At 41.5% G+C, this 19,204-nt stretch overlaps 1 protein-coding gene and 1 pseudogene across 1 annotated transcript in view; one reads left to right on the forward strand and one right to left on the reverse strand.

Annotated features, from left to right (window-relative positions):
- RYR2 (ryanodine receptor 2) overlaps positions 1-19,204 on the forward strand; it is a 568,842-nt gene that overhangs the window by 158,519 nt on the left and 391,119 nt on the right. Inside the window, exon 2 of the mRNA XM_088799091.1 lies at positions 10,773-10,892. Within this exon, the coding sequence (XP_088655217.1) occupies positions 10,773-10,892 (120 nt within the window). The remainder of the gene's footprint in view (positions 1-10,772; positions 10,893-19,204) is intronic.
- On the reverse strand, positions 14,170-15,594 carry LOC148758177 (small ribosomal subunit protein eS24 pseudogene; annotated as a pseudogene).

Genomic DNA, 19,204 nt, shown 5'->3' on the forward strand with positions numbered 1-19,204 from the left:
ATATACCTGCCTGTGTGTGCGTGTGTGTGTTTGTGTGTGTGTGTGTGTGTGTGTGTGTGTGTGTGTGTGTGTATGTGTGTGTGTGTAGCTTTCCTGTAGGACTTTAGCAGCTCTAATATTTGGTGACCCCTTTTTTGGGAGGAGGGTGCAGTGGAGGGAGCCCAGGTAGGTAGGAGTGTTTAGAATTGCCTGTGCATGGTGATGATAAAAGCAGGCCATCTTTGGGTGGGATTCATTACAGTTTTGATGCTCTCTACAGAGAGTACTCTGGTCTTGCCTGCCTCCTGGGCAAACTGTCCCTGACCCCCTAATCTTGCTTCACCCCTGCCCCTATGTATTCACTTTCCGGGGTTCAGAGTAGCATGGGAATGTGGGATAGCAGCGATTGAAGAGGAAGATACTCTGCTGAATTCTAAGCCGAAGACTTTATTTTCTCAAGTACGTATTTTAATGCGTTCCAAAGGACATGGCAGATGTGAATACATTCATTCTTTCCACAATGGCCCAGATAAATATGTTTACACTGGTATTTTTCCAGCTCTGCAATGGAAGTTGAAAAGGCCCCTTTGTTTTCCTCTGTCTGTGTTTACCTCTGTCTTCTACTTTGCTTTTCTCTCTCCTTTCCTAAAAATCCATCGAGGTGCACCTCCTACTACCCTTTCCCGTCTAAAGTTTAATTATTGACTAAATTTTAATTAGTGATTGATGACACAGCCAACCTCCTTTTTCTCATCTCTCCAGTCTGCCATTGCTCCCGTCAAACAAATTTTCTTATTTTGGATGTTGGTTTTTCATTTAATTTTGTTTTTAATTCAATTCAATCTGCATACAGTAACTTTGTTCACTTTACCTGTAGCCACATCGTTAAAACCTATTTGATGAGAGGAGATCAGAGTATGTACTAGGATTATTTTCAGGGTAGCTTCCTTAATTTCCCAGCTAGACGCTAGTGCAGTGATCTTACCTCATTACAGGAGGCAGGCAGCACAGAGGACGGTTTCAGAGTCAGGTGGGTCCCAGATTTGAGTCTCATTCAGCCACCTACCAGTGGGGCAACCACGGGCAAATAAATGATTTACTCTCACAATGTCTCTTTTTTCTCATCTGTAAAGTGACTATAATAATAGCACTACTTGTACTCATAAGCATAACAATAGTGCCGACTCATAAGCTCTTCATTTATTCACTCACTGACTGTATTCTATGCTCTATGATAGGTAGAACCCAAGAACCAGAGCTGATGTAGGTCTTCTCTTGATGTGTCACTGAGAAAATTCACGGTCCCTGGGGCACAGGTCGTAATGGTTGGTTGTTCGCTGCCCCGAAGAGGAGGTAGTTCTAGCATGTAATACTTGGAAGCTGCTTTTCCTTTGTCAGTCATGGAAAGGATTCATTCCTTTATTCTTCAAATGTCTTTTTTGAATACCTACTACATGCTGCAAAGTGTAGATCTTTTGGCCAAGAGTCCCTAACTAGCCACTTGTGGACTTCAGTAGAATTTGACGTCATGGTTCCTCTCTTTTTCCAAGATTTGTGACTATTCTTACTGATGTCCAGCTCTGCTTGGGTCTTTGAAGTGTCCTGTCTTCCTCTGCATCACATCCTAGGCACCACAAAAGGGAGTTCTCCCAGCACAAGTTGACTATTTATGGGGAGTTTGGAAGTGCCCACCTTGACCCATCCATTCCTTGCAACCCAAAACCTTGGTTATCAGTCTTATTGCTGAATCTCTTAATCTTCTTGCCTCTTCTGCTGAGTTTGATGGTGGGCACCATTTTCTCGTTCATGGTTTTGGTGCTGTTATGAACTTTCTGATACATGCTTTCTCATACAAATAAACAAGGTTTTTCTGGTGGATTTTTTTCGGAATGGAACCACCAGGTTGCAGGGCATGTACATTTTCAATTTCAATGTCAAATTGTTTTCTAAAATGTTTTTTAATAATTTACTCTCCCATCAGAAACGTATAAGAGTTTCCATTTTTCCACATTGTTGCCAACTCTTGGTATTGTCAGACTTCTATTTTTTTGGGTCAGTTTGGAGAGTATAACATTGATTTTATTTTCTTTATATTTCTTAAATTACTAATAAAGTTAAACCTCTTTTCATATGACTTACCATTTGTATTTCTCCTACTGTGAAATGCTGTTCATGTCTTTTGCCTATTTTTCTATTTTTCTCTCAATGATTTTGTAAGTTTTTTATCTATTAAATGAATTCCAAGTATCTTCTTGTAGTTTTTGGCTTTGTCATTTTACTTTGTGGTGGTTTTTATTGAACAGAGATTATTAATTTTAATGAAACTGAATTTATCAATTTTTTTGTGTTCTTTGTGTCTTGCTTGACAAATCCTTTTTTATTATAACTCACACTGATACTCATCCGTATCTTTTTCTAAAGCCTAAACGTTTGCCTTTCACAATTTAAATCTTTAATAAATGTTAGAATTTTTTTTGTGTGTGATATGATATAGGGATCCATTTTTTAAATAAGTTATGTATTTATCTATGTTTCCATTCATTCATGTCAGGTTCTTAGGTATTGCAATGCTTATATAATAGCTAAGGTGCATTATTTTGTGTTCTGCATTTTTGGTTGCATTCAGAATCATTTTCTGATTTCCCTAAATGTTTATAGTTATGTTTAGTGCCTCACAAATGAGAGAAACCATCTAACAATGAGGGATTAATAATGGAAAAAATGGCCCATTTTCACTCAGCACAATTTTCACGGTTCTGTCAAGACAAATAGCAACACATTAGATTTTCAACAAGGTTTACTGCATACATATTCACAAGGACAAATTTATGGGGGAGCATATCGATTATTACTTGTTAGCAAATTCTATACTCAGTGTTTCTCAGAACACTATGTCTTTATCTTACAACTTTTCGATAATATTGCACTGTGAATAATGGATTTCGAATGCTTCCTTCATTGAAATACTTTCCTAGCAGTAATTACCTGGTGTTCTCCACGAGGGCTCTACCTCCTGTAAAGACTTTCTGCTTTCCTTCCTAGCTGAAGGGTCGTAACTCCTTGTACTTTCTAGTGCACACCAAGGCTGGAGCCCCCCAAGGCTCCACAGTGATTCCAGAACTGGGCCTGCTCCCGAGGCAAATTTGCTCATGTTTTTGATTTATCAGTGAAAACCCATCCACAGTGAACACAGGCATAGTTTTTTCTACCATATGAATTCTTTGGTGTGAATAAAGTTTCGTCTCCTGGCTGAAATCTTTTCTATAATTATTATATTCATATAGTTTCCCCTCTGTGGGAATTCTCTGGTGTCTGTCTAGGTGTGGGCTCTGGCTGATGGGTCTTCCATATCCATTGCATTTACAGTCATCGCCCCTTCTCCATGGGGGACCTGTTTGAAGACCCTAGTGGATGCCTGAAACCGTGGATAGTACTGAGCCCTGTTATGCTGTTTTCTCCTGTACAAACGCGTACATAACTTTTCACTTAGAGAAAGCTGCCCAGCTTCTCTTTGGGGAATATTCAGCATACGAGTATTCGAATTGCCAGCATCACTGCTCTTGCACTTTGGGGTCATTGTTAAGTAAAATCAGGGTGACTGGAACTCACTGTGATGTTGGGACAGTTGATGTGACCACCAAGATGGCTACAATGAGACTTCTGGGCAGGGAGCGTCCACAACCTGGAGACACTGAACAAAGGGATGGTTCACATCCCGGGTGAGACAGAGAGGGATGGCGGGAGATTTAATCTCACTACTCAGAGTGGTATGCAGTTTAAAACTTGATGGAATCTTCCACTTAGTAGTTTCAGACCTCTATTGACTTCAGGTGACTGAAATCGCAGAAAGTGAAATTGTGGAAAAGGGGGACTACTGTATAGGGTCTGTCTCTAGTGTGAAGCATCTGATGTCTAAGGACAGAGTACATCAGGACTTTTTCACAGAAATGACATCCTCATGTTTCTTTTCCAAGCATGAATTTGCTCATGTACTTTAAGGGATGGATGATAACTGAAGGCTCTCCCACAGAGAACAGTCAGAGGGTGTCTTCCCCATTTGAGTTTTGGCAGCAAAGGGGGCGGGACGTAAAGGTCAAACTCGTGGTTGGAGGCTTTAATTGATTTATAGGGTTTATTAATTTATAGGGTTTCTCTCTAGTGGGACAGTTTTAATCCTTCCAGTCACACAAATGCAATTCATTAAACAAAATTTTGTTTTTCTTCATATTGATTTGCCGCTCTACCTTCAGAATATACGTATTATGTTCAAATTGCTGTGTCTTTATTAGCTTCTCAGGAAACACGGGCAGCCTGCGCTTTGTGTGGCTCTGACATGCCGTTCCAGTTAGCATGGTCAGTAAGGTAGCATAGGTGCCCCCATAACGGTTCACATGTCATTTACCGCGATGTGTGAACGGTAATTGCGTGAAGTACAGATTTGGCTGCTCACTCCTTTTAGTCTGTGAATCACCATCAGATGCAGGTGACCAAGCACGTCACTCCTTTTAGTCTGTGGCGATTGGTCGCTGCGCTTCTGTTCTTCATTCACGCACGGACAGGAAGCATGCAGTCATGGTCCCCCCTTGTCCCCGTGAGCAAAGCATTGTACAAACGTGGATACATGGGACTTGGCTACCAAAGGTGAAGGTGCAGCAAGGAGACAGAAAGTGGTGATGCTGGAAATGCAAATCCCATTGAACCTAAGGGGAGTTGTGGAAGCGAAATCTGCATTTGGAAGCATGGACCTTGCTGCGGCTGAGACATTGGATATGTAGCTGGAGCAACTGAGTGAACAGAGCTGATTGACAGAAGTGAGAAAATGACACAAAGGATGAAGATGTTGCAGAGCAAGTGACAGTGGCCAAAAAAAACCCAAAAAACAACAACAACAACAAAAAACAAAACTGTCCTGTGAAAAGAACTTAGAGGTATTTTATCACATCGAACCTGGTGTAAAATGATCCAAATGTGGGAGTGTGAAAATTCTCCAAGGTGTAGAAGAGATACTCTGTCCACACGGAAAGTTATATAGTGAGAAGGAGGAGGCCAGTGAGCACTGTTCCAACTATTCTTGATAAGTGGTTAACAAACAAAATTCCTTAATTCTCAATGTTTCAAGTTAGAATGTACTAAACAGATATTCGTTTGACTAGTTTTTGTTTGTTTGTTTCTCTGTACTTTTATAACTGATATTAAGCAAAGTTTTTAATGTTCGGACAAAAAGTTTTAAAGGTCGCAGAAGAGTCATAAACAATTTTCCAAAGATTGTTTGCATGGTCATTTTTAAGATCCTGTACCAATGTGCAAACTGAGCTCTATCTGCCTGTGTTTTTTAAAATGAATAAATACAGAGTCCATGCAAGACTCAAAAGATGGGCTTCATTTTTTGAAATTGTCTGAACACTTTTTCTCTGATAACTACATCTTCACTCTAACAATAGTGAGTCATACAGAGAACATTTTAGTTGGCCATATGCCAAAAAGTTAGAAGTGATGATGGAATAAATCAGATAAACTTGTGACCCCTTCCTTATCACAGATCCTGGAACACAGGCGGCACTCAAAAGGAGACAATATATCCAGAATTGATCACTTCTCTCCACCTCCGCTGCCACTACCAGGGTCTGAATCACTGTCAAGTCCCCTGAATAGTTACAGTCACTCCCAGGAGGTCTCCCTACAAACTGGGTTTACACATGACCCAGGGACTGCCCATCCCCTTAGTGAAAGCCCAGCTCTTGCATGGGCTCAAGGCTTCCCCATGACCTGGCCCCACCACCATCTCCGACCTGCTCTCCACCACCCTCTCCCTGGCTGACTCTCCTCCAGCTGCAAAGCTGTCCTCCCCTTTCCTGAGCCGCAGGGAGCTCTCCTGCCCCAGGGGCTTGCACGGGCCTTCCCGCTGCCTGGAATCCTCCCCCTGCAGAAAGTCATGCAACTAATCTCCTTCCTGCTTCAGGTCTTCAGGCAGAAGTCATCCTTCCAGGAGGCCTGACTATTCATCATTTCAGCCTTCCCTCCACAGCAGCATTCCCAGACCTCCCTATGTGGTGCCAGGTTCCATTTTCTTCTCAGAGAACTTCTCACCTTGAACATAACTTACAAATATATTGTTTCGTTTATCGCTTTTCTTCTGGCAGAATATAAGCCTGATAATGAGTTCAGGGATCTTTGATTTATTCAGTGATTCATCTCAAATGCTGAGAACATTGCCTAGCTCATATTATGTCCTCAGTAAATACTTGTTAAATGATCAATGAATGTTTGAATGAAGCTATTGATGGTGTTGTTTGATAATTATTTTCCATATTGTCCTATTCCAGCAGGCTTGACACCATTCGTTACAGAAATTACGTCTTATTTATTCATCGAAAATTGCCTGGAATGCCGTATTCCAGTGATCGCTCCCTCCCAAATAAGTAATATATATTTGTTCTAAAGGGTTGTAAGAACACAGGAGCATTTACCAAAGGGATTCAACCCAACATGTATTTATGGAGCATTTTCCATGTGCAGTGGTCTAAATTAGCTGGCGATGTGATTGCTTCCAGTGTTGACTGAAGCATTTACATTCATTGTCCATAGAGTTTAATCTGCCCTGCTTGTCAGATAGCCGTAGGAGATAGCGCATATGGTGGACTTGGTGAGTTGCAGCTAACTGGAAAAATGATCAGGACATAACAGAGGGACAGGACCAGTTCCAGAAATTCTAAACCTGGATAAAAACATTTTGAAAGTCAGAGTCTAAGGAAAGTACCTGGCGTGATGTGAGGGACTTGTGAATGGCCAGAGTTATTAAGAGTATTTCTTGAGTTTCTAAGAGTACAATTTGTTTGATTTGCTTAGATTGCCTATAGAAAGAGTTGTAATCAAACTTTTATTATGTTTGTGTGGAAATAGCGGGAAAATGAGGGACTGGACTGCTTTCCCCGCCCAGTGATCCAGTTGAGTTTTATATTAATATTGTGGATGCTTGTGATACATTAAAATATGTCATCGATGTAATAGGATCCAGTATTGCCCTATATCCCGCCTGCATGTAACCATGAAATCACTTAATGGGATCCTATGGTACTAGCTTTCATTGGGAATTAAATAGGATCTTGCCTTGACAATTCTAAAAAATAGCTCTATTTGTCAGCATGGCAGCCCAAATTTATGAGCAATCGTGAAGTTAATTATGATAAGTAGTCACTTATTGAGTGATGAATTTGCCAGGCAGAGTGTTAGACAGTGTAACCTAATAATATAAATGAATGCATAATGACAACCGAGGACACCGAAGGAAAGAAAATGGTGCTAGAAGAGTACAAAACAAAGAACTGATGTGGCCTGGTGGGTTAGGGAAGGCTGACCTCCGGACCGGATGCTTGAGTGGAGATTTAAAGACAGATATGTCTGAACTAGAGGAGGGAGGGCAGGTCCAATGGCAGGTGCGGAGTCCTGGGGAGTGTGGGAACAAGGGAAGGGTGGCCCATGGAAATACTGGACTTTCCCAGACCAAGTAGTGCAGAGCTTGGTAGCTAAAGGGTTTGGGGGTCTTTTTTCCTTAGAGTAATGAGAAGCCCTTTAAAGGTTTTAAGCTGGGAAACAGTGCAGTAAAGTTGATGGTGTGACCTGAAGGATGAAGCACCATTGGGAGGGGGTGTGCAGTGTGGAAAACTGCTTAGCGGGTTTTGAAGGCGTCTGCACAAGAGACAGTGGTTAGTAGGGTGGTGAACAGTGGATGGGCTTGGAAGGTATGGATGGCGTAGAGCCCAGAGGACTCAGTGACTGGAAGCTTTGTATCACTCTTACTTAAGCACTGCCATTCTTCTACTTGTTCATGAAGTTTCTTCTAAAAGATTCCTTTTCTGGTTGTCGCTCGCTCACAGGCAACCTCTGCTCTGCCTATAGAGAAGCTCTTTATCCAATAAACTACTTTCACTTTGCAAAAGCAATAAACAATGAACTATTCCCTTTAAAATGATTTTGTTCAGAATTTGTACAGAGAAAGATTAGTAATTTTGTTTCTTCAGGTTTGTTTTATAAAATAGGTAATGGTACAGGTTCAAGTTTAGAATCAGTTTCCAGGAAGAGCGATTGCTGTCATCTTCTTGTCGTGCTAGTCATGCATGGTTAATTAATCAACAGACTTTGAAATTGTTTGTAATGAAATAAGAGAACATAAGCAGAATTCACTTTTAGCATTTTGGTTATGGAATATGATTTGTTGTCTTAAATCAAAACTTGTTGTCTTAGGTACTAAGGCATGAGTCATAGGGACTCAGAAAACAAAGTGTACCAAAGGTGAGTATGTAAGGGTGATTTTAGTTTTTGTGGGCTGAGGCGGGAAGAATGATGGTCATCTGTGCATTCCCGCACTCAGGTACACCAATGGCATGTGCAACCAAAATATGAAGACAGGAAATGTGAGTTAGGAGTCTGGAACTCAGGACCAGGGAGCAAAGACTAATTCGGAAGAGGTCTTGTGCCCAAGAAGACATACTTGAACTCTGTCTTTGTTCTGTCGTGTGAACTCTCTGGACCCCCTTTGAAACTGAGGGTCCTTATGACTTTGATTAAACTTAGTTTCAAATCCTAGCTCTAGAAATCATATCCCTTTTTCTATGCCCCTCAGAGACCCGGCCTTTTGCCCAGATACTCAGCATCCCTGAGGCAGCAGAAGACAGTAGCCCAGATTTGACCAATGGCCAGAAACTTTAGACATCTGGCAGGATAAAGATAAGACCTTGACCTAAGTTATGTTTCACCCCCTGAGCCCTGGGGTGGAACGACCCCCTTGCTTCTTTCCCATGAGACCAGACAGAGAGACCCAGGAATGGATCTCAGAGTTGTCCTCTAAGACACAAAGAATTGATTCATTACCCTCACCTCACCTCTGACCAATCAGCTCCCAGCATGACTCCAAGCCTCTACCCCACGGAGTGTTGTGAATTTTCCCCATAGAGTCTGTAACCTACGCACTGTCAGGGAGTCGGGGAATCAGGGTGTCGGGCTTTTGAGCACTAGCTTTCCGTTCTCCTGGGGGGCACCATTCATAAGCAAACAGGCAGTGTTTCTTTACTGCAGTTTTCAGTGTTTAGCGTTTAGCTCTGCTGGGACCAGATGGACCAACTCTTTCTGTTCTATAACACCATCAGTATTAGCGGTATTTAGTTTTTGTTCTTGGAATAGAAGATAGGTTCCGTCTGTGCGCGCGCGCATCTGTGTACACCAAGACACAAATGTGTATGTTGACTATAACCAGATTTACTGCACATAGGTTGTAATAAATAAAAAAATAAAGCTACTTATTGAAGATTCTCAAATGCATAGTCAGTAGACTGGCAAACCAATTTTTCTGGAGAAAAATTGTGCCTTGAGATGAATGAGATGTTAATTAAAGGGAACGTGTTTGTGAATTGGTGTTTGGTCCACCCATGCTCAGCATATTTTCCTTTCTGTCACAAAGGAACTCTTTGCTTACAGCTCCCAGATAAACTGGAAAAGCCTGTAAGTAAGCCAGGCTAGGCCATCAGAGTGGTAGCTCCAGCCGCTGTCCCTGGGGGGTAACAGAGCTGCCGTGAGCTCCCCGCCGGGCACTCCATCAGGAGAGGCACAGACCGATGGCGAGTGTGCACCAGTGAGCTGGTTTGAGGCTTTAATAGGGTCGTTCAGTATGTTATTTAAGTTTACTTCTTTCCTTATATGGTGGTATGGCCCAAATATCGTGAGCATCTCCACATATGCTCTCATTTCTGGTTCTGTCCAAAGTACAGACTTACCTTAATATTCAGCTGTGTTGATGGCTCCCAACTCTCCTGGAAGACCACTCTCATCTCTCCTGGGACCTCATCCTATCTGCGTCCCCTTCTGGATCCCCTTATACTCCAGCACTTGATAGCCGTGCAGAATCAGCCCCACCCATGACCTACCGAGTCAGAATCTGCATTTTAGAGACACCCGCTGGTGGTAGGATGCAGGATAAAGATTGAGAAGGGCTTCTCCAGGTGACAAATGTAGTAGAAATGAGTTGAGCTTCTAGAAGCAGTGTGGGACTAGGGAATTTTAGGTTTAGATGAATTAGGTAGGTGACCAGTGCCTGGAAATAAGCGTGATCAGCCCTCTGTGAGTAACAAGTACCTTGGAGCCCAGTTTTCCTCGTGTATATGTGTGGGTAATCTTTATATTACAGGGATATCATGAGGAATAAATGAATTAATGCAGGACTGGCATACGCTGTATTTTTGGTAAATATGGTGTGCCTTTTCTGTGATAAGTGCCAATATGTGGTTGAGCTAAGATGACTTTTCTGGTCGATTTGAATGAAACCAGTTCCGTTATTGACCTGTTTTCCTGTGTTAGTTTTGGAACGACGACGTGTGTGCTTGCTATTGGAATCAGTTCCATTCTTGATGTCCTAGGAATATGTCAGATAACTTCTTGGTGATTTTGATGATTAAGAAAGTGTGTAAGAGTGCTAACGTGGAGATCTGTATTTTGCCATTCTCCATGCTGGTTGCCCCTGGGGATCAGTAATGACAGTGAGGAAACCGTTGATTGTCTTGAGAGGCAGTAACCCCCCTCACCACCCCCTGCCTCCCTTCACCCTGTTACATTTTTTATTTGCAAGTAAATGTGCTCTAGAAATCGATTCTGTGTTTTTGGTTTTGTTTTGTTTTTTGCTTTTGACAATGGTTCTTAGATTTTTCTCTGATTTTTAAAATGCATTAAAATATATTCTTGTAGATCTGATTTAGACTGGCCGGTCATGACATGTCTCACGTCCCCCCTTTCTCTCCCCTCCACAGGACGATGAAGTGGTCCTTCAGTGCACTGCCACCATCCACAAGGAACAACAGAAACTGTGTCTGGCAGCTGAAGGATTTGGCAACCGGCTCTGTTTCCTGGAGTCCACTTCGAATTCCAAGGTGGGGTAAAGCCTTTTGGGCGATTCAAATATTCAGGTTCTGCTTGTGGCATTGAAGTTATTCGTGGGCACTCGACTGTTTTCTGTGGAACACGTAAACTAAAGTGGACATGAAAAATGTTTTTACTATTCATTAAGCACATTTTTAATTGAGCCCTTACTCTGTAAATAACTCAGCTGTGATTGTTAATAAGAATAGATAAGTCACCGTGATGTTTCTATCCCCGTGGAAAAGTGAACACGTAGATAAGTGATATCATTTCAGAACTAAGGGCAAGAAGAAAAGCAGAGTAATGGGGTAAAGAGGGATGAGGCAAAAACTCAGTCTGTCACCGAGGGTGTTGGGGGAAGGCCTTGCTGCGGCAGACACTTAATAGATGGGAATGAAGTGAGCGAGGGAGCACTATGGAGTTCTTGGACGTTCTTGAAAGAGGGACCAGGTAACTCAAGGGCCCCTAGTTGGAAATGTGCTTGCAGAGTGTTTAATGGAACAGCCAGGAGGTCACAGCAGCTGTAATACCGTGAGTGAAGGGATGAGTGACAGGAGATGAGGTCTCAAAGGAACCAGGTCACGGAGGGCCTGCCAGCCAGAGTGAGGAGATGAGGTTTCTCTCTGGTATGAAGGGAGGCCATTGGAACAGTACCAATTTGGTTTAGATATCTAGAAGATTCTTCTGGCGCTCGTGTGGCTTACAGGACTTGAGTTTGTGGAGGTAGAAGCATGGAGCCTAGTGGACGGTGCCTGCAGAAGTCTGGATGGGACTGGTGGTTCTTCCGACCGGAAGCCATGGTGATGGGAAAATAAGGTGAGGGATTGGGAATGGGCTTTGGCGATGTAGAGGATGTGCTGATAGATCAGACTGTAGAATAAGGGAAAGAGAGGGAATGAAGATGGGGTGGGGGAGGAAATCAACTAGAAAACAGTCGATTTGATCTTCTGTGTAGCCCTTCTACAGAGTCTTGTGACATGCACAATCTCATTTCTTTGTCACAATAAGAGTATGATGGTTATCCCGTAATGTCCATTGCACAGATGGGAAATGGACAACTAAAAGAGGTCAGGTCCGGCGACTGAAGTGCTGAATGTAACTGGAAGCAGCTGTGTTAGCTGGGGCTTTTCACACTTAACACCTCGGCGTTTTGGCCCCAAGTCCCTAATTCTTTTCTTTACGCCACGTCCGTCTTTGGTTGTTCTGTGGAATAGTGTTTATTCATTATGATAATTTAGTGCCAAGTAACCTTGTGAATAGTGTAATAGTGATGGCAAATCATTTTGCATTTTATAGCCCTGCTTAGATTTATGTTTAATTTGACAAGTCTTGCAAAAATGACTGTGATAAAAAATGTTATAAAATATTCTTCTTAAAAAGAAAATATTAAGGGTTTGGATATTTAGTGCTTTCCCTGTGGTTTATTTTGGCCCTTTTGTTAGCTGGTATTTGATTTTCTCCATTACACTGAACATTACACTGAACAGCTAGTACTGAACACTGTACTAGCTGTTGTTCTCTTGGTCCTTTTATGGAAGTGCTGGTTCCAATACTGAACATGAATGCTCCCAGTTCTGTAGTAGGTACATCATGTGGCAATCAAGACACTTACGAGGCCCTTTTGTTAGCCAGGCAGGCCCTTTTGTTAGCTGGTATTTGATTTTCTCCATTACACTGAACACTGTACTAGCTGTTGTTCTCTTGGTCCTTTTATGGAAGTGCTGGTTCCAATACTGAACATGAATGCTCCCAGTTCTGTAGTAGGTACATCATGTGGCAATCAAGACACTTACGAGGACAAGCATCCATGAAAAGTGCTTATTCCTGGCGGGTCTACTTGATGACCTAGTAGTTACTGAAGACCTAGTGAACTGACCATTTTCGTTGTTGTCATGCTGTCTTATTCTTTTCAGGTTTATCTAAAAATTCACCTGTAGGATGAGATGCTGAGATTGCCGATCAAGCATAGAAAAAAGAGCACGTGAAGTCCAGTAAACCCATCGGAACCTTTTTTTTTAATGACATACATACTCCTTTCTTTTCCTGCCTCACATTCCTTGACAATCCCCCACTCTGTCAGTTTCTTCTCTCATCTCCATTAGTCTTTGTTCTCCCTGACCTGCATACCCATTCTGGACTTTTCTGCCTATTGAAATGTGGCTTGTCCCTGAAAGCGTGTCTCACAGTGCCTCTTCTGGGTTGCTTCTTTTCTAAATGGCCTCACTTCTGCTTTCTGTGTTTCTTAAGTGCTTTGTTTATACTTCTGTTATATTGCAGTTGGGCTTAATTCTGTATAAAATCAGCTCCACCTTCTCTTCCTCAATACATACATATCTATACTCTCTGATATGTACACCGGCTTCTGAATTCCCTGAGAACCAGAGCATATGTCCTTCGTTTTTCTTATTTCTTAGTACTAAACACAGTGCTTTAAATAGTAGGTAATCCATAAAATTTAGTGGATTATTAAGTTTGAAAGGGAACCACTCGTCTTAGGCCAATTGTATTTTTTATAAGACAGACTTTTAATTTTCTATAACAACAGAGTTAAAACTCTGTTTCAGTTCATGTTCAAAATGCATAAGCCTGGGTATAGATCTGTTTTATATAGATGTGTCTGTATTTGACTTTCATTGATATAAAAGTGGGAGATGGCCCTTTTTTCCTCTCAAATTGGTATTACCTGCGTTTATTACAAAGGTTGGGAGAACAGAATTTTTGTTGGCCGTGAGCAGTCAGTCACTATAAATTATATATGTGTTCCTGGAAACGATCCCAGAAATATCTTAAGCTCCAGAATCTTTTAATCAAAGGCAGGGCTTACTTCAAAAGACTGTTTCATGCTCCTAGGATATTTATGCAGGCTGATCTCTGCCTGAAAGAGAATGGTTTGTAATTCCAGCCTAGATTTTCCTGCAGAAAATGTAAACATTAAAACTGGTGATGTGTTTCAATTATTTATTCATAATTCATACAGATACCGGGGGTGCCAAGAAAATGTATACACGTGACCTGTAGACATCTTTCGTTATCAGTATATTTTGAGTATTACAATTTTAATACAGTTTTTTTCCTTTCTTAAACTGTGTATACATTTTTTTGGCACCCCCTGTATTTACCATGCACTGTTCATAGGATTGACTTTTCTTCATTTTGTTTCTATATTTTAGAATTGAGAAGTTGGGCTTTTTCTCTTAGGAATCAGTCATGTTCAGGAAGACCCACCTTGTTGTTATTAAAAGTTTAAGGAGAAATTAGAAGTTATCAGGGAGGGATAGTTTTTAATCTCTTTGAATCTCCACATAAAAACAGATATTGCTATGAAGACGGCAACCCCCAAACCCACAGACAATGTAATATTTAAAACTAACTAGGTGACAGGTTAGCCCACATATGGTATCAGTAGATGTGAAGGAGGAAGTGGAGGAAAGAAAACTGGTAGCAGGTACTCCCTGGAAAACGTGGGGAGCCATCCTAAAAACAACAGCCGAACCAGGAGGGAGCATGGGAAGCAAGGTAGGGATGGATAGTCTGGAGCAATCTTGGCATCTGGACTCTTGAAACTAACCAAGTAAGGCCCCCTCTACACAGAGCCCTGCTGTGAGGAGCAATTGTTGGGAATCAAGGTTGGATTGAGTTGGGGGTGGCAGAGGCAAGGGATGGAGAAGCGTCAGGTCAAAGTGGAGGAGGGAAGTGGAGCCAATAGATTTCCTAAATCAAAGGCCATGTTTGACAGCAGGTGGAGACAGAACAAGTTGTTCCAGAGCCATGAAGCTACACACGCTATATTGACCACTTTCCTTTGCTGAGGGTGCAGGAAGGCTCAGCCTAACTTGTATCTGTTTGTCTGCTGTGCCTTTATTGCCCGTAAACATAATTGTGCTCCTTATTTACCTCTCTCTCTTTTTAATATGTATAGTATGTTAATAATACGACACATAACACTTCAACTGGAAAAAATAAGTGGAATGTTTAGTATAAAAGGTCAGTGAGGTTGATCTTATAGAGAGGTGGGTCAAAATCTGAGGCTCAGAAATAGGAGTACCCTTTTTTAAAAGGTTCACATACAACATTAAAGAATATTGAGCGTATTTTAGACCACAAAGAAAACCTCAGTAAATTCTGAAGAATAGCAATAATACAAACATGATTATAATGGAATAAAACTAGAAGTTAACTATTTTTTTTGTCACATAAGAATTCTTAGTTTATTAGTCTTCTCATGGCAGATCTGCTCAGTCACCGCAGATAAAGTCACTGCCGAATCTTGACTCCTTTCTGCCAGCACCACTACTGGCCTTTGCAGGCCCCTGGACTTTCTCCATTCTGTTCTTTCATTCCTTTCGCTGTTTTGTTGAGGCCTTTTTCTTTTCATACAGGCCATGTCTTGCAAGCCTGTGTTTGAGGTTATGTTTCTTTGCGTAATCCAAGGAATCATAAATCATGCCTAAGCCAGTTGTCTTGCCACCATCAAAATGGGTTCTGGATCCAATACAAAGATGACATCTGGTGTGGTCTTGTACATTTTGGCCAGTTTTCCCCAAAGTTCTATCTTAGGTACTGTTTCCTTCCCAGGGTGAAGGGCGTCAATGACCATTTGTTTCCATTGACGTAGTCTATTGGTCATGGACTTCCTGGTCCAAGTAGTTACTGTGTTGTTCATGATGAGACCAATAATAGTCTTAGGCAAATCATTTGCCCATTGTCATAAAATGGTCCCTCAGAAAAAGAAAAACATTCACTGGGGGGGGGGGGGGGAGGAAGGAATCATGTTTAACGTCCTTAATGCTCCCAGCAGAGTTTTTGGCGTTACTCTTTGTGGACACAGGACAGAGAAAGTAAGAGGCCATTGAGATTTGTTTGGGCCCAACACTTCAGTGATTCTGTATTTCTAAGACAAGTCCACATCCACTGTTTGTATAAAACAGGACTGGATTTTATCAGGCGTCCAAAGAGGAAGTTGAGCTTCGGGATAGAACAATATCAAGAGCTTTTCCATTTCTTCTCATTTCTGTGGCATCACTTTAATTAAAAGTATTTCTTCTTATAATGGAACATGACAGAGCAATATTTTATCCTCAGTGTCTTCTCATTTCAGGATATTATTCACCACCATAAATAATGCATTAGGATATTAATGATGCATAATAGTTGTGATATTCCAGATGAACTGTTCTTCTTATTCAAGTGAGAATTTTTAAATAATAAAAATGTCAGTATAAGATAAATGCTGAATGATATAGGAGTGGATCACTTTAAGAATAAAGTTGATGAAACATTTTAAACAACAGATACTTGTTACTTAATGGTTCCCCTAAAACTTAATTGAAGTAATAAATCATAGTTATAGGAAAAAAAATATTAACACTGTTATTTTGTTGTTCTATTTACTTTATTCATCATGACTTTCACAGAATTTTGTTTGGGTGAAAGGGAGGAAAAACGAAGACCAATGTGTTAGGCAAAAAAAAACGTAAATTAATCAGATTTGTTTCTCAAAATCCTTGTGTTTTAGTTATATTGTTAATTATTTATTTGCCAATATTTTAAGAGGAAAAAAAATGGATGGTAGGTTTGGCAGAAAGGAAATATCCTAATGATGAATTAATGTCCAGTTTATAAAGAATAAATGATTGCATATAATGTTCTGGTAGAACACAAGAGTTATAAGAAAATATCTAGCAATCTTGCCAGATTGTCATAGTGACCAAAATGGGACTGTTTGCTAAATTACAATTTATAAGTGACATGGGACTATTTCTTCTTAATGTATTAAACATGCATTGATTCTGCTACTCAGTTAGGAAAAGTTGTTGATACAAAAGGACAAAGATGACATAATTGAAATCCCCAAAGTAGGAAGGATTTTTATGGAATATCAGCATAATACAGCTTTGATACATTGTCTTATGAGCTAAAGGCTCATTCTTGGAATATTTTAAGCATTTAAAAGAATTCTCATTGTCGTGAAAGATGAGCTTCTGATTTCTCATTATGTTTCTTTTTTTTTATTCTCCCAGAAGTATTTTATATTAATACCAGTAATTGTTTACAGATATTTATATACATGGTATGTTACCATTAAATAAATGGCAGGGCTACTAACAGAAATAAAAGTCAGAGGAAGGGTCTATTGCAGGAAGGATGGTTTGGTCTTATAATCTGATGTTTGTAATGACTGTAAATTTTCCAAACTACCTGGAAAAAGCAAATTATTTAATGGAAAGTTTCAAACCACACAATAGCCATTTTCACTCAGTATACTTTGCCATAATTCAGTGCTCAGGCTCTTTAGAAACAGCTGATCCCAGCGCATACAGCACATCCTCCTGGCTGAGGCTCCACGGGGAGGAGGGGGCAGGCGCCCGGGTGAAAACACCTGCCATGGTCTCTGATGTGGGGGTTGGGAGTCCTTCCACCCTGCACAGTGTCATGTGTGGCCTGTTTACCTTTGGAATGCTGCTTCCTCCAGTCCTGATCGACGGAACTCTCTGCAACGGTGGCTCTTAAGAAGCTCTGGTCAGGGACAGAGCAATTTTTGATGGCAGGGATGTATGATGATGAAAACATTTCATCTCTGCTTCCAGTGAGTGGGCAGGGGAGCCAGGCTTGTGGCAGGAGAACTCAGATTCTGTGGCACACCTACAGATGTGGGTGATCCAAGAGAGCTTTCTGTGCCCTCAGTCTTGGCTCCCACGGGCTTCTGGCATCTAAGACTGCCTTCTCATAGCTCATCCAATTCTGCAAACCGTTCTGGCGGTAGTGGTCTGAATGCCTTCTCATTCCAAGAGACTTTCACCAGGAGTCTGTTCTTAGTTTTCAGATCCATGGGTATCACTTCATCGGGGGCTAAAGTTGCTACCTGCACAGCACTAATGATGATCTTGGTATTACTGTTGCTGTCACACGCAGGGCAGTCACACCAGAACGTCTTGGTTCAGCAGGCTTGCAGCTCAGTAGGCTTCCAGCTCAGCAAATGCTGTTTACGGGCAGGGACTTCATAGAACCGGAAAAACCACTGTACTCAAGCATGTTTCTTGCAATGAGGTTCAAAATCATCTTCAACCCGTTTAATCACTTTAGCAACATATGGATATTCATCATCGTTCCCTTCAACCCACACAAACTGTCCAACTGGGACGTGAATCTCCTTTGAACAACTTTCTAATGTCACACTCATTTTTTTGTAGGTTTGGGAGTGTAGCTTTCAATCCAACAATGGCCTGCCAACCCATGAATAAGTTCGTCTGGTCTTCAGCCTTGTAGGGTAGCATGCCATGGCTCCTGTATTGCTCTGGCAGTTGTAAGGGGTATTTTTCTTTGGAGCTGACAGGCCCTGTATATAAGTATTATGAATAGCTTCAGTATATGTTCCTTTTAAAGGCTGATAGAAAACGGAACTGTCAGAAGTAAACTTGGAACTTTTCACCCTTTCTCAATGAATCAGGTGAAATAGGCTTTCGCTACCAGCTGGACTCCTTGCAGCCACCGGGCCACACACCAGAGCCAAAGCGAGCTCCTCGCTAGGAATGCAAAGAAGGTCTCCCATTATGTTTTTTGACATCAAATGAAAACATAGGAAACACTGAAATCTAAGACTGAAAAACAATCTAAAATCTGAGAGAGAGAGAGACCCACTGATTATACGGCAGTTGGAATCAGTTGGAGACAAAGGTACCTGGGGTTTACCTCTGACACACAAGTTTACCTCAAACACTGTAGAAAGATTGGCAGACTCTTTAATGCATGTGTCTATCTGCCTCTGAAGGGGCTGTGCTCACAAGCAAAGTGGACAGCAGTCTTCTTGTACCTCCTGCCACTCTGTCACATCAGTTCAGACTCACACCAGTGGCCAGGGCATCAAGTGGAAGGGGGCTGACCCATTGCATTGTGGGAGCTTTGGTCCTCACGAATGATTGACTGATGTACTAAAGGCACATGCAGAGAGAAGTACTAAAGGCCTTGGTGGAAGAACAGGTAGGAATTGTGACTTTGATTATGGTATAGTTACTGTAATAATAGAGAGCAGAGCCAGGCGTAGCGGTGGGAGAAGCTGCCAGGTCAGCTGCTCAGAGCAGAGCTAAGTGGATGCCTGTAAACAACTGAAAATGCAGTGGGGTCCTACACACCATCTTGCCTTCTGGATCTGAGAGTGGGATTTAACCATCATGGGAGTGAACACGGCTGCAGCACATGGGGATCTCATACAGGGGTGGGTGCACTTTTTTTGAAAAGAGCCAAATAATAAGTACTTTAGGTTTTCTGGGTCAAATTTTTTTCCCCTACTACTCTGATGTTGACATTGACATGAAAACAACCATAG

Source organism: Rhinolophus sinicus, chromosome 6, assembly GCF_057876585.1.
Source record: "Rhinolophus sinicus isolate RSI-liver-muscle chromosome 6, RSI-T2T, whole genome shotgun sequence".
In the NCBI taxonomy this organism is placed as follows: domain Eukaryota; kingdom Metazoa; phylum Chordata; class Mammalia; order Chiroptera; family Rhinolophidae; genus Rhinolophus; species Rhinolophus sinicus.